Below are 15,324 nucleotides of genomic sequence, written 5' to 3'. Positions count from 1 at the left end.
GATAGATTGTAAAAATAAAGTGTCTTCGCTTGTCTTCGCCTAAACTCATATGCGGAGTCCGTGTCTCATTCCCTTCATCTTGCGGTCCATCCACTTGAGAGGTGTGGGAAGAGAGATTACCAGTGAAGAGTGAGGCAAAAAAGTTGTTGAGTACCTCAGCCTTCTCCTCGTCCATTGTTACCAGTTTGCCAGTTGTGTTCATCAGGGGGTACACTTTCTTTGACCTTCCTTTTCTGGCTGGACATACATACCTATAGAAGCCCTTCTTATTATTCTTTGCATCCCTTACCACATTCAGCTCCAGCTGTGCCTTGGCCTTCCTGACCCCATCCCTACACAACCAGGAAACGTCCCTATACTCTTCCCAGGATACCTGTCCCTGCTTCCACTGCCTGCGCATTTCCTTCTTGCCGTTTAGTTTGACCAGCAAGTCTTGACTCATCCATGCCAATCTCTTGCCATCCTTTCCTGATTTCTTACACCTGGGGATCAAGAGCCGTTGCACTCTATGGAAAGCGTCCTTAAAGATCTACCAGCTCTGTTCTGTTTCCCAGGGGTCCTATTGACTAACTCCTTGAACAGCTGGAAGTTTGCTTTCCTAAAATTCAGGGTCCTGACTTTACTCTTCGTCTGTCACATATCCCTCAGGACTGCTAACTCCACCAGTGCATGATCACTGCAGTCCAGGCTGAACAGGGAACTCCTCTTGGAACTCAGGAGGAAAAATAAATTGTATGATCTCTGGAAGCAAGGTCAGGCTCGCTTGCAGGAAGATTACAGAGCTGTGGTTCAAATATGCAGGGAGAAGACACGAAAGACCAAAGCTCAATTAGAGTTGAAACTGGCCAGTGTTGTTTCAGACAACAAGAAAGGCTTTTTTAAGTACATGAATAACAAGAGGAGGTCCAAGGAAAGCATTGAACCAATAATTGTTGAAGATGGTCACCTGACAAATAGGGATGAAGAAAAAGCAGAGGCATTCAATGGTTTTTTTGCCTCATTCTTTAATAATACTGATAGACCTTGGGCTGCACGGTCCTCTGAGTCAGAGGACCACGACTGCGGTGACTTTTCATTTGTGGACTCTGAAATTGTAAGGGACCAGTTGGATCAGCTGAATGTCCATAAGGCCATGGGGCCTGATGGGATTCATTCCAGAGTACTGAAGGAGCTAGCGGATGTTACGGCAGGACCCCTCTCGGTCATCTACCAAAGGTCTTGGGAGTCTGGGGAGGTCCCCACTGACTGGAAGCTAGCCAATGCTATTCCAATTTACAAGAAGGGTGTGAGGGAAGACCCAGGAAACTACAGACCTGTTAGTCTAACCTCAGTACCTGGAAAAATTATGGAGAAGATCATGCTGGGTGCTACTGAAAGGCATTTAAAGGACAATGCAATCATCAGGCACAGTCAACATGAGTTCACAAAGGGAAAGTTCTGTCTAACCAATTTGATATCCTTCTACGATAAGGTCACCCACCTAGTGGATGAAGGGAAGGTGGTGGATGTAGTTTTTCTGGATTTTAGTAAGGCTTTTGATACTGTCCCTCACAGCATCCTTCTGGGCAAGTTGTCCAACTGTGGGATGAGTAGGTACACGGTGTGCTGGGTGAAGAACTGGCTGAAGGGCAGGGCTCAAAGGCTTGTAGTGAATGGGGCTACATCTGGCTGGCAACCGGTCACCAGCAGTGTTCCTCAGGGCTCAAGGCTAGGGCCAGTTCTGTTCAATATTTTTATCACTGATCTGGATGCAGGAGTTGAATGCACTCTTAGCAAGTTTGCTGATGATACTAAACTGGCAGGTGCTGTTGACTGTTTCGAGGGACAAGAGGCCTTGCAGAGGGATCTAGATAGATTGGAGCATTGGGCAATCATCAATGGCATGAAATTTAACAAGAACAAATGCTAGATTCTGCACCTGGGATGGAGTAATGCCGGACACAAGTATAGATTGGGAGAGGAGTGGCTGGAGAGCAGCCCTGCAGAAAGGGATCTGGGGTTGCTGGTTGACAGCAGGCTCAATATGAGCCAGCAGTGTGCCCTGGCAGCCAAGAGGGCAAACCGCATCCTGGGATGCATCAAACACAGCATAACCAGCTGGTCAAAAGAGGTGATTATCCCGCTGTATTTAGCATTGGTGCAGCCTCACCTTGAGCACTGTGTGCAGTTCTGGGCCCCACAATTTAAGACGGATGTTAAGTTCCTTGAATGTGCCCAGAAGAGGGCAACAAAGCTGGTGAAAGGGCTGGAAGGCATGTCCTATGAGGAGCAGCTGAGGACTCTGGGGTTGTCTATTTTAGAGAAAAGGAGGCTGAGGGGTGACCTCATTGCTTTCTACAGCTGCCTGAGGAAGGAAGTGGAGAGGGAGGTGCTGATCTCTTCTCCCTGGTATCCAGTGACAGGACGCGTGGGAATGGGTCAAAGCTGTGTCAGGGGAGGTTCAGACTTGACATTAGGAAACATTTCTTTACTGAGGGGGTGGTCAAACACTGGATCAGGCTTCCTAGAGAGGTGGTCGATGCCCCATGCCTGTCAGTGTTTAAGAGGCATTTGGACAATGCCCTTAACAACATGCTTATCTTTTGGTCAGCCCTGAAGTGTTCAGACAGTTGGACTAGATGATCATTGTAGGTCCCTTCCAACTGAACTATTCTATTCTATATAATTTATTATTTATTCATTTTATCTCACATCTCACTTCAGGCATCATAAAGAATTTACGTTTACCTTGCTCTGCGACTACCACAAAGGAATGCTTTCCCTTGTCACTCTGGCTCTTCTCTAGAAAGAAAAATATAAGCTCACTTTAAAGTAGAAAAACCTGTCACTTGTACAGCATGCTTTACCCTGTATGGAGTTGTGTGGTTTGCCTTTAATATTTGGACGTGAGACACAAACTGTAAGAAAAAAGGCTTTGCAGTGAATTGGACAACTGCAAGTTCTAAATGTATTGAAGATGAAGCCTGTTTCCCCAGGTGAAGTAAGTTTGCCTTCCTTCATCAAAATCACTGTTTCATTTTATTATTTTCACCAGCTGTGAACCTTCCCTAAGTACAAATGCTTTGCTGATGAAGGTCAGCTCATCTCTGCAGTTACAAATGTTATCTTCTGTTTATTCTGGAATATGTTTTTCCTGTATCAGGCATTTTCAGCTTTCCATTCACTTGAACTGAGGCATACTGGCTCCATCAGGTAATGCCCCTAACATCCATGTACAATTTCCATCTTATACTACTTCACTTTAATGAAAGTAGTGGACAAAACATTGTCCAGCATTATTAGCGTGTGCAAAGAGGACACAGAAAAGAAATGGAGCTTTTTGAACTTTTTTTTATCTGATCACAACGTGGAGCTCACAATCCTGTGGCCACAAGACCTAGATTAAATTAGCACGTGCAATGCAGCCAGTCTTCTGGAAGGGAAGGTTGTGCACCAGCCAGCAGGGTGCAGCGAGATGCTGTTACTGGTCTGCCCGCCGAGGCAGCAGATATGCAGAAAGGTATCAAATGGGATTTTCCAAAATGTCTGGTTAAGTAGCTCCCATTATTTTGATTGGAACTACACCTTAGCACCTTTCTGTCTCTGAAAGGCTGCCTTTGGATGAAGCAAGGCAAACTCAGCTTCACTGGCACTTACGTAGATGGTGGAGAACATGCCAGTACTTACAATTTTAGATGTGGTTTATCATGTTAGTTAGTACTTGTTAACTAATTGCTGTAAATTAGAAATGTTTTTCAGTTGTGCTTGAACATATGTTAGGGCGAGATGTAGCCTAAAAAGTGGCTGCTTGAGAAGGGAAAAATGCCTGAATCAATGTTGCACTGTAAAATGGTCACAAAACTGTGACAAGTCCAAGCCTACTTATTTTGTCTTACTGTATTTTAACATCAGAATAAAATGTGGTAACCCTCAGAGCAACAATATTGGTAACTGACTTTTTCTGCTGAGTCTTTCAACCATTTTACAAGTTTGTTATTGACTTCAGTCAAAGCCAACCACAAACTTTTCTCAAGGTACCTTTCTCATGGCTGATGTATTTTGTATGTGGCAGTATTTCCCTGCCCTGGCTTCATTACTGCCTCAGAAGACACAATAAATATAGTCATCAATAAATGGGCAGAGGTGTGCACCTCTCTTGGCATGAAACCACACAAAGGAGAAAACAGGAGGCTTCATTGTCTGTTGGGGTTCCTGTATGCTAATGTTATCACAAGCCTTACATTTTACATGCTCTCCTTGGAATGATCAGTATTTATCTCTTTTTTTGATAATTTATAAAAATCTCAAAGCCATTTGCTAGCTCTAAAAAGTCTGGACATTGTTGTTTGCTGAATACTTTTTCCTAGCTATTAATTGTTCTACAGATCCACCCATATTAGAAACATGATAGTTTTAATCACTCTCATGATGGTCTTTCAACCAAATAAGCACAGAATGGGATGTGTTTACAGGCTAATTAAGAACAAATGCCATCTCCAGAAATGCAGATTCTTTCAAAGATATTTAGTGATATGGTCTCCACTACCAGATAAAAATATTCCAAATTTACATTTTATGTAGACACAACTCCAACTTTTTCCATACTAATCAAAATTGGTACATACCGGTAATTGCATGACTTGATAGGCAGAAATTGTCTGAGAGTTTTATATCTGGAAATAACAAAGTACATCATTAATACTGGCACAGAAGGAGATATGTATCCATCTACAAAAAATAATAATAAAAAAAAAATTAAGGAGTACTTTGGCCCTGTGCTTCAGTGCTGCTCCTTTGAACTGAACTGTGAGTACAGACAGAAGCCAGAATAACTCACAAAAGGACATCACGCCAATTTTAAGGCCTTATATGCTTGCTGTAGAAGAAGTAACAAATGTTATTGAGCACACCTAAATTTCTCTGGAGCTCAGGTGAATGTATGCAACTATATCAGCCCTTTGTTATTACTAGTATGTGTTTTCATTTATATGTCTGATGGTTGTTGTATGTGTAGCCAGCCCAGAATCAGGGAAGGCAAAAGTCAACCCTATGTCATTTCTGTGCTAATAGCACAATGCTCTGCATTGCCATTGTCTCTCTGGAAGTTTTCAAAAGCTTGTTTTATTTGTTAAATTTTGGTTCCAGCTGGAAGATATCTATGAAAGCTCATTCCAGAAAGTTTCACAGTAGCAGTTAGGGTTAATTACTGACTTCTCTAGTAAGCTGACAAAATTTTAATGAATTTCAGATGGTCCTAAAAATGTTATAGTTCAAAAAGACATCCTAATAAGATCTGTTTCTTTGAAGTCCTGCCTTCATTTTCTTCCTTAACTCTCCTTTACAGGAGAGGAATCTTTGTTCTGCTTATTGAAAAACATTTTTTAGGTTTTAATTTCAAGATACTTGGAAATTTTCAGAGGGAGACTGATGGATTTTGATGAAAGATTTTTGTTCAAAGTTTGCTGCTTGACGCATTTTAGCTTTCCAACTAGTTAAAATAATAATTCTAAAATATATGACACATACACCACTGACTCGGAAAGAACCAGAAATATAAAAGCATGGGCAAGGTTGCTAATGGCTGATGTTTGACATTCTATTCACCCTACAAAGAACAACCAGATAGAGATGATATTTTGAAAAGCACCAAGAAGTCAGACTAAAAAAGACCTTCTGGATCATCAGCTCTAGATACTGCTGTCTCAGACAGTCATATAAAACTGCTTATGAATTTATTAAACTGTAAGAATTAAATTCATAGTTAAACAATGTAGAAGAATAAAAGAAAAAATCAACAAAAACTGAAATCATTGGATACTTGTGAAAAATTGACCTTGTCTAGCTCTGAGGATCAATTGCTTGCAACAGGCTCTGCAATCCTCACTGTGATTTAACCTCTGATACAGCCCTTTATACACTATGTGTGGTTTTGTGTCACTATTAACACAAATGCAATACTTCTTCCACTTTAGCCTGTTTCATGTGACTTTCTGTGTTAGCTTATTTAAAGTGCTAAAATCTTGAGACTAGCTCTCTGGTTCATGAAATACACCTATTATGTATGTGTGAGTCTCTCTATTCCTAGGCAGGCATGTGAGAGCGTATAGATCTGTTGTAGACACAGTACCTCTGCTTCTACACACAGCTGGCAGGTGAGCTCTCAGAAGGGCTTGTGCAGAAGCCCTGGCCCCTGTGAGCTCTGTAGGCATGATTTTCACATTGAGAAGGACTCACAGTGGACCTAAGCCTGCTCACAACCCTCAGTGATGAAGGCTGTTGAATATCTCACTCATATTTACTATCCATATTTTGGTTGCAGTCATTCCCAAAGACTGATAGTTTAAACCTTAGCAATTTTTTCAGCATGAAAGTGGGATGTCTCAGGGAGGCAAGTACTAGTAATGGTAAAAATGAAAAATAAATATTCAACCTCAATGAACACCTAAATCAGGCCTGTCTGGGCAACCGATTACTAGATAGGATGGTGAATTTAGATGCCACCATCATGTCCAGGAGAGTCCTGTGAAGCAATGAGTCGTCTATAACTGCTAGTCTAGGATGAGCAGCAACCAGAATAGTTTGTGTGAGGTGGTGGTTCATTGGCACTTGAGCAGATGCAGTGGCTGGCTGGATCTGCAAGCAGAAGGCTCGCTCTCTGCCTTCCCTCCTCTTACACTTCCCACCTCTTTTCTCCCCTCTCTATCCTCCCTGGCTGTACATTGCCACCCTCTCCCTGGCTCTGTTGCCCACCAGACCTTCCTAGGAGATGATCTAACTCATTAAAATGACAGAAAACCACAAGATTTTTTGCTGGATTTATTTTCTGTCATTGTAATAAATTAAACTAGCTCACAGAGAAGGCCAAAGCCAGCACCAGATGTGCAGAAGAAACACATGGTGGGGATTAGAAGTGAACGTAGGGAAAGAGCTGGAAAAACAGATTATTAACTCACCATTTTGAGCAGTTTCAAGCTGCTAAATTTGTTCACCATGTCTTATGCCCTAAGATCAGAACCTAACTCTCAAGAACAGCAATTATTCATTTGCCCAGTGATGACCTTTGTGTACACACAGGCTGAAATGTCTATGCTCTAGACAAGTCTGATTTATTACCTATATACTACTAAAGCTCTCTGAATTTTGAATTATAATAACATGAGCTCTTCTCTTCAAACCCAGTTCATTCAAACCAGAACTCTCACAGCCCTTGTTTGTTTGATGTAGTTTCTGCAGCATATGGTTTCCAGCATCTAAGGCAATAGCCTTCTATGAGGTCCCCTGAGAGAGAATCATTTGCATTAGTTAGCACAGCATTAATGCTGTTTGACATATTTCATAGAGACACATCCCAAGGCATTGTCATTAATCCTTGAAACGTGACAAATACATTAAAAGCAAACCAGGCAATTAAAACACTTTAAAAAAAAACTGAGCAAACAGAAACAAATCCAAAAACTCTCCAAGTCAATTTCACAATTTCAAACCATAATGACAAGATGTTCTTTCTTCACTCAGTTGGCACTGGATCCTTGGCATTTGCAGCAGTCACGGAGCACAGACTGTCTTTAGGGTTTTAATACATCATGAACTTGGACAATGAAGACACAAAACTATTTAAAGCTTGGTAAACTATTGAGTAACCCTAGCATCAATCCTATAAAAGGCTAGAAGTCTACAGGGAAGTATCACTGATATAATTATATTCTGGCTGACCTTAGTGTGAAGTAAAATACAGACAATACCATTTCATGCTGTCTCCAGACCAGGCAGGATATCATTAGCCCAGCAAGTGAAGCATTGCATTAATCATTCTTGTGCTAGAATTATCATATGGTGCAAGACAAGAAATGCTTTGCCTTATGGCTAACCTTTGTGTCTCTCAAACTACTCCTCTTTTACTCCCCCAAAACTTCATTTTTAAGCCTAAAAACAGTTTATTTCTGAATAAACAGCAGAAATGTTTAGCAAGAACTTAAAGTTGCTACAATAAAACACATTTTTAACTACAAAATGGTTAGTAGATTGTTGCCATTTTCACTAACGGTAAGGGAAAATCAGCCCCATCTTCTGTGTAACTTACACTCTGTCCCTCACTACTGTGCTGTCAGGGGAAGTAATTGAGGAGCTCCATCAATCAGGCCTTTTATTATAATTTATGTTATTATAGAAGTGCCTATCAGTCAGACTGGGACTGTGCTAGGTGTTGCATAGTCCCTCATCACAAAATTATAGTTAATGCAACTGCACATAGTCTTACGTATCAATAACACACAAAAGTAGGAAACTATCTAAATGGTCCAGAGCCTAAGTGCTAAGCAGAAAAAAATTACTGTAAGTACCCTATGAAATGAAAGAAGAACCAACCATTCACAGTCCCACTGTTGTAGAGGAGACTGAATGGCAATCCACTGCAAATCCGTAAAGTGCCACAGGACCCGTGGACTTGCAGTCCTAGGAGTGACACAAGTCCAGCTCTAACCTCCCTCTATTTTGCACCTTGTCAGTTCAGTCTCTTTGCTTTTGTTACTGCAGGATCAATAAGAAAGCAGGATCCTGTTTCCAAATGTAAGAAGATAAAGTCTTTGGGCTGAGGTACTTGAAATGTATGCTAAAAGGACTATTATACAGCAACTGCCAAAGCAACATTTTTGTCTTGCTGAAATGCTTCTTGCAAGAAAACATTCCATCAATATAAACTCATTTGCATAAAGTACATGTTACTATCAATGTTTTTACTACCCTTTAATTAAGAGCAGACCCCCACCATCACACATACTTTCTTTGCTAGCTGTATTTGTCCTCTTTTGTGTTTATTTGCATGGGGTTTTTGTGAGAAAATTACAGCATATCTTTATCTTGAGGGTTATTGTAGCTAATGATGTACTTACAGAAAATGAAATTGCTATCTAAGCCATTAAAACAGCTAACTGCAAGATCAAGACATATATCTGGAAAGATAAAATATTCATCAGAGTTCCCGTATTCTGGGCCAGCTATTAAAGGGCTCAACTAGGTTTTAATCATTTCAGCCTCAACTATGCATGTTTTTAATTTCATCTGGGGTGTTGCAAAGCTTTGCAGATAATATGCTGTAGCCCTGTGAGCTTCTTTAATTCTGCCTTACTAATTTGCTCCAGAGTACAGTTTTATTTATTACGAGAAGGTAATTAAGGAATGCAACCTTAGATGTGATTGTCCGAAGCTGTTCTAGGCTATATCCAAACATCTTGGAAACCACCTGGGCCATGGAAACTAAGGATCTCTAAAACAGTGCTAGTATCAAAGCAGCTTCCATAACCTTCACAAAAAAAGCACTTTACCTCAGTAGGTAAACATTTATCACAGAGGAATATGATAAACATATTTTGGTGCTACCAGAGAGATATTCACAGTTAATCACAAGTGACAGGGTCAAAGGATGAAAGTTCAGGAAATAAATTGAGAAGGCAACTGTTTTATTACTATATCATAAGCCTTGAATGGCTGTGGTTCCCTCAAGTGTACTATACACTATTTCTTTATGTCTACATTTACTGTTGTTTCACAAGCCCTCCTGGGCACAGACTATTCCCAAACTTTTATGTTAAGTAGGCTTGACATTTCAAAAGGGGACTTTGAAAAGACGAAACTATCTATTTGACAACATTTTATGACTGACAAGTTTCAATAGATGATATACACACATGAAATGGAGCTTCAGTTTTGATTAAGGCCTTATGAGCACTCACAGAATCTAAATATTTTAAAAACTATATGTGTACACAAAATAGATTTATTAAAATTTCACTGTTGGCCTTAAACATCAAGATTAATATCAAGGTGTCGTGGTTTAACTCCAACCAGCAACTAAGCACCACACAGCCGCTTGCTCACTCCCCCCACCCCAGTGGGATGGGGGAGAGAATCGGAAGGGTAAAAGGGAGAAAACTCGTGGGTTGAGATAAGAACAATTTCATAATTGAAGTAAAATGAAATAGAATAGTAGTAATAGTAATAATAATAATATAATAATACAATAATAATATACAAAGCAAGTGATACACTATACAATTGCTCACCACCCGCCGACCAATGCCCAGCACGTCTCCAAGCAGCGATCGATGCCCCCCCAGCCAACTCCCCCAGTTTATATACTGAGCACGACATCATACGGTATGGAATAGCCCTTTGGCCAGTCTGGGTCAGCTGTCCTGGCTGTGCCCCCTCCCAGCTTCTTGTGCACCTGGCAGAGCATGGGAAGCTGATAAGTCCTTGCCTAGTGTAAGCACTACTTAGCAACAACTAAAACATCAGTGTGTTATCAATATTATTCTCATCCTAAATCCAAACCACAGCACTATACCAGCTACTAGGAAGAAAATTAACTCTATCCCAGCTGAAACCAGGACACAAGGGAACAAAAATTCTTAAAAGATCACATTCAAAACACAATAGTGTCAATAGGGGTGGGAGAGAAAGCAGAGAATTCAACCACGGTAAAAGGCCTACACAAAGCTCTAAGTAACAACTAAACACCGTACACATTGGCAACAAGGTGAATTTCCTGTACTTTGACAATCAGTTTTTACTGATCAGCTTGGTTTGACCCTCTGCTCATTTTATCTTTTTACATCTCCATCTGTAGCTGAAGATAGACAGAAGTTTGATATTTTTATTCAGATGTCCATATGCATATAGTAAAGAGGAGGAAGTTTTTCTACTACATCGTCAAATTGCTGAACCAGAAAATCAAGGTGATATTTTAACAAGGTACGAGAAAGTAACTGCTTTTTGAAAGCTTTTTGAAAGTGGCTTTTTGGAAATGTTTCCATCATTATGTGATTTTGTTGCTGAAAATGATGCGTGTCACCTATAAAAATTCTCATATTCATACACTTATAAGACGTGGAAACAGAATTTCCTAGCCTTTTTAGAAATCTTCCAAATGAAGAGTTTCAGTGGATTTTGAACCCATTTATTAAAAACATAAAAATGCAACACCTTCCGATTAGTTTGCAATTACAACTGATTGACATCATGGAAGATGGAAATTTACTAGCCATATTTCAAGAAGAACCTTTGCATAATTAGTGGATGGGAGTGATAAATGAGTATCATGATTTAATAAACACAGCCAATGATGCACTTCCATTTGGATCTACGTATCTTTGTGAGTTTTCTTTTCCATATATAATATATATATAATATTCCATATAATAATTTTTAGTGAGAGCAAAAATTTTATTGTATCATTAATAAACAAAATTTAAAATATTTTAAATATTATTTATATCATCTTTATATCTTCCTTTTTATTTTTCATATTTTTATAATGTATATAATATATTAGCACAGTAGTATATGTATATAATTTATATATAAATAAACACATATATCAGGACTACGTGCTCAAAATTTTTTTACTGATGGGGTACATGATCAGAAAAGTTTGGAGATCAGTGATCTATACTATTCTTTCTTCCTTTCTAGTGTTTTAGTTCCAATAAATGGCATTTTAAGCAATAGTTTACAGAGTCCGAGTGCCTTTCTTACTGGGATTATAATAAACCAGCACCTCCTGGTTCAAAACAGCCTTCTCTGCCACAAGGGCATATTGCTGGCTCATGTTCAACTTAGTATCCAGCAGGACACCCAGGTCTTTTACTGCAAAGCTGCTTTCCATCTGGTCGGTCCCCAGCCTGTACTTGTGCATGGGATTATTCCTCCTCAGGAGCAGGACTTTGTGCTTTCCTTTTTGTTGAACTGTATGAGGTTCCTGTCAGTCCATTTCTCCTCTTGTTAATGTCCCTCTGAATGGCAGCACAACCATCTGGTATATCAGCAACTAGTCCCATTTTAGTATTATCTGTAGACTTACTGAGGGTTCACTCTGTCCCATCATCCAGGTCATGAATGAAGTTGTTAAACAGTATTGGTCCCAGTGTTGACTAGTGACTGGTCTCCAGCAGGACTGAGCACGACCCTCAGCCTGTCAACCCAACCAGTTTCCAATCTACCTCACAGTCCATACTTCATCAGGTTATCTATGAGGATCTTATGGGAGACAGTATCAAAAGCTTTACTGAAGTCAAAATAAGCAACATCCACTCCTCTCCCCTCATCCACTGAGCCAGTCTTCTCTTTATAGAAGGGTATTGCGTTGGTCAGGCATGATTTCCACTTTGTAAAAACCATGCTGACTACTCCCAATCACTGTCTTGTCTTTCATATATTTGGAAATAGCTTCGAGGAAGACTTGCTCCATCACTTTCCCAGGGATCAAGGTGAGGCTGAATGGCCTGCCAGCCTCTGGAACCTCCTTCCTGAAGATAGGAGTGACATTTGCTTTCTTCCAGTCCTTGGGAACTTTCCCTGATCACCATGATCTTTCATAAATTGAGAGTGGCCTTGCAATGACATCAGCCAGCTCCCATGGACACATCCAGTCAGGGTCCATGGACTTGTGTATATTCAGTTTGTTTAAATTTTTTGTTAACTTGATCCTCCTCTACTGAGGGTAAGTCTTCATTGCTTCAGAGTTTGCCAGGTCCCTGAGACCAGCGGGGATCCCGGAAGGCAAGCCTTACCAGTCAAAATTGAAGCAAGGAAAGCACTGAGTGCCTCAACCTTTTCCATATCCTTTGTCATCAGGTTCCATGCCCCTTTCAGCAGCGGGCCCACATTTTCTCTAGCCTTTCTTTTGCTGCTTATGTACTTATAGAATACTTTTTTGTTGTCCTTCATGTTCCTTTCCAGATTAAACTCCAGGTGAGTTCTGTCTGACTTTCCTAACCCCATGCCTGCATGCTCAGAAAGTGTCTCTATATTCCTCCTGGGTCACCTAACCCTGCTTCTACACTTCCTTTTTATTTTTTAGTTTAGGCAGGAGGCTCATTGTAGATCCATGCAGGCCTCCTGCCACCTTTGCTTGATTTCCTGCTCATTAGGATGGACCATTCTTGAACTTGGAGGAGGTGATCCTTAAAAAATCAACCAGCTCTCCTGCACCCCTTTTCTCTCCAGGGCCATATCCCATGGGACTCTTCCAAGCAGATCTTCATAGAATCATAGAATGCTTTGGGATGGAAGGGACCTTTAAAGGTCATCTAGTCCATCCTCCCTGCAATTGGCAGAGACATCTACCACTAGATCAGGTTGCTCAGAGCCCCATCCAGCCTGTCCTTGCATGTTTCCAGGGATGGGGCATCTACCACCTCTCTGGGCAACCTGTTCCAGTGTTTCACTACCCTCATCGTGAAAAATTTCTTCCTTACATCCAGTCTGAATCTACCCTCTTTTAGTTTAAAACCATTACCCCTTGTCCTATCACTACTGGCCCTGCTAAAAAGTCTGTCCCCATCTTTCTTCTAAGCCCCCTTTAAGTATTGAAAGGCCGCAATAAGGTCTCCCCGCAGCCTTCTCTTCTCCAGGCTGAACAACCCCAACTCTTTCAGCCTTTTCTTATAGCAGAGGTATTCCATCCCTCTGATCATTTTTGTGGCCCTCCTCTGGACCCTCTCCAACAGGTCCATGTCTTTCTTGTACTGAGGATTCCAGAGCTGGACACAGTACTCCAGGTGGGATCTCACCGGAGCAGAGTAGAGGGGCAGAATCACCTCCCTCGACCTGCTGGCCACGCTTCTTTTGATGCAGCCCAGGATACGGTTGGCTTTCTGGGCTGCGAGAACACATTGCCGGCTCATGTCCAGCTTTTCGTCTATCAGTACCCCCAAGTCCTTCTCAGCAGGGCTGCTCTCAATCCCTTCATCCCCCAGCCTGTACTGATACCAGGGATTACCCCGACCCAGGTGCAGGACCTTGCACTTGGCCTTGTTGAACCTCATGAGGTTCACACAGGCCCACCTCTCCAGCCTGTCCAGGTCCCTCTGGATGGCATCCCGTCCCTCAGGCGTGTCAACTGCACCGCTCAGCTTGGTGTCATCTGCAAACTTGCTGAGGGTGCCCTCGATCCCGCTGTCTATGTCATTGATGAAGATATTGAACAGCACTGGCCCCAGTACGGACCCCGGAGGGACACCACTCGTCACTGTTCTCCATCTGGACATCGAGCCATTGACCACTACCCTCCGGATGCGACCATCCAGCCAATTCCTTACCCACCAAACAGTCCGCCCATCAAATCCATATCCTTCCAATTTAGAGAAAAGGATATTGTGGGGGACCGTGTCAAAGGCCTTACAGAAGTCCAGATAGGTGACATCCATAGCTCTTCCCTCGTCCACTGATGCAGTCCCTCCATCATAGAAGGCCACTAGGTTGGTCAGGCAGGACTTGCCCTTGGTGAAACCATGCTGACTGTCCCGAATCACCTCCCTGTCCTCCATGTGCCTTAGCATACCTTCTAGGAGGATCTGTTCCATGATCTTCCCAGGCACAGAGGTGAGGCTGACAGGTCGGTAGTTCCCAGGGTCCTCCTTTTTACCCTTTTTAAAAATGGCTGCAATATTTCCCTTTTTCCAGTCCCCAGGGACTTCACCTGACTGCCATGACTTTTCAGGTATCATGGCGAGTGGCTTAGCAACTACATCTTTGAACAGACCAAAGTCTGCTCTCCTCAAGTCCAAGGTTGTGATCTTGGTTTTTGCCCTTCTCCTTCCTCTCAGAATCTTGAACTCCACCATCTCAGCCAAGGCTGCCTTTGACCTTCACATCCCCAACCAGTTGTCCTGGTTTTGGCTGAGACAGATAGAGTTAATTTTCTTCTTAGTAGCTGGTAGAGTGCTGTGTTTTGGATTTAGGATGAGAATAATGTTGATAACACACTGATGTTTTAGTTGTTGCTAAGCAGAGTTTACACTATTCAAGGACTCTTCAGCTTCCCATGCTCTGCCCAGTGCACAAGAAGCTGGGAGGGGGCACAGCCAGGACAGCTGACCCAGACTGGCCAAAGGGCTATTCCATACCATATGCCATCATGCTTAGTATATAAACTGGGGGGAGTTGGCCAGGGGGCAGCAATTGCTGCTCGGGGGCTGGCTGGGCATCAGTTGGCAGGTGGTGAGCAGTTGCATCACTTGCTTTTCCTAGGTTTCATTCTTTTTTTGTTGTTGCTTTCCTTTTCACTATTATTATTGTTATTATTATTATTGTTATTGTTATTATTTTATTTTATTTTACTTCAATTATTAAACTGTTCTTATCTCAACCCATGAGTTTTCTCCCTTTTACCCTTCCGATTCTCTCCATCGGGGGGTGGGTGAGTGAGCGAGCGGCTGTGTGGTGCTTATTAGCTGGCTGGGATTAAACCACAACACCAGTCCTTCCTTGTTTATAAGTATCAGGTTCAGCAGAGCATCTCCTCTCATCAGCTCCTTGATCACCTGTGTCAGGAAGTTATCATCAGTG

The 15,324-nt window shown here is 41.8% G+C and overlaps 1 protein-coding gene across 1 annotated transcript in view; it reads right to left on the bottom strand.

Moving 5' to 3' along the window:
• Positions 1-15,324, bottom strand: part of LOC148055421 (uncharacterized) — a 100,897-nt gene that overhangs the window by 50,565 nt on the left and 35,008 nt on the right. The window contains exon 4 of the mRNA XM_087760270.1: positions 4,605-4,652. Within this exon, the coding sequence (XP_087616396.1) occupies positions 4,605-4,652 (48 nt within the window). The remainder of the gene's footprint in view (positions 1-4,604; positions 4,653-15,324) is intronic.

This window comes from Nipponia nippon, unplaced genomic scaffold (assembly GCF_047370975.1).
Source record: "Nipponia nippon isolate SJK-2023a ecotype South Korea unplaced genomic scaffold, ASM4737097v1 scaffold_22, whole genome shotgun sequence".
NCBI classification, from domain to species: Eukaryota; Metazoa; Chordata; class Aves; order Pelecaniformes; family Threskiornithidae; genus Nipponia; species Nipponia nippon.
This window is presented reverse-complemented; position numbering and strand designations above follow the sequence as displayed.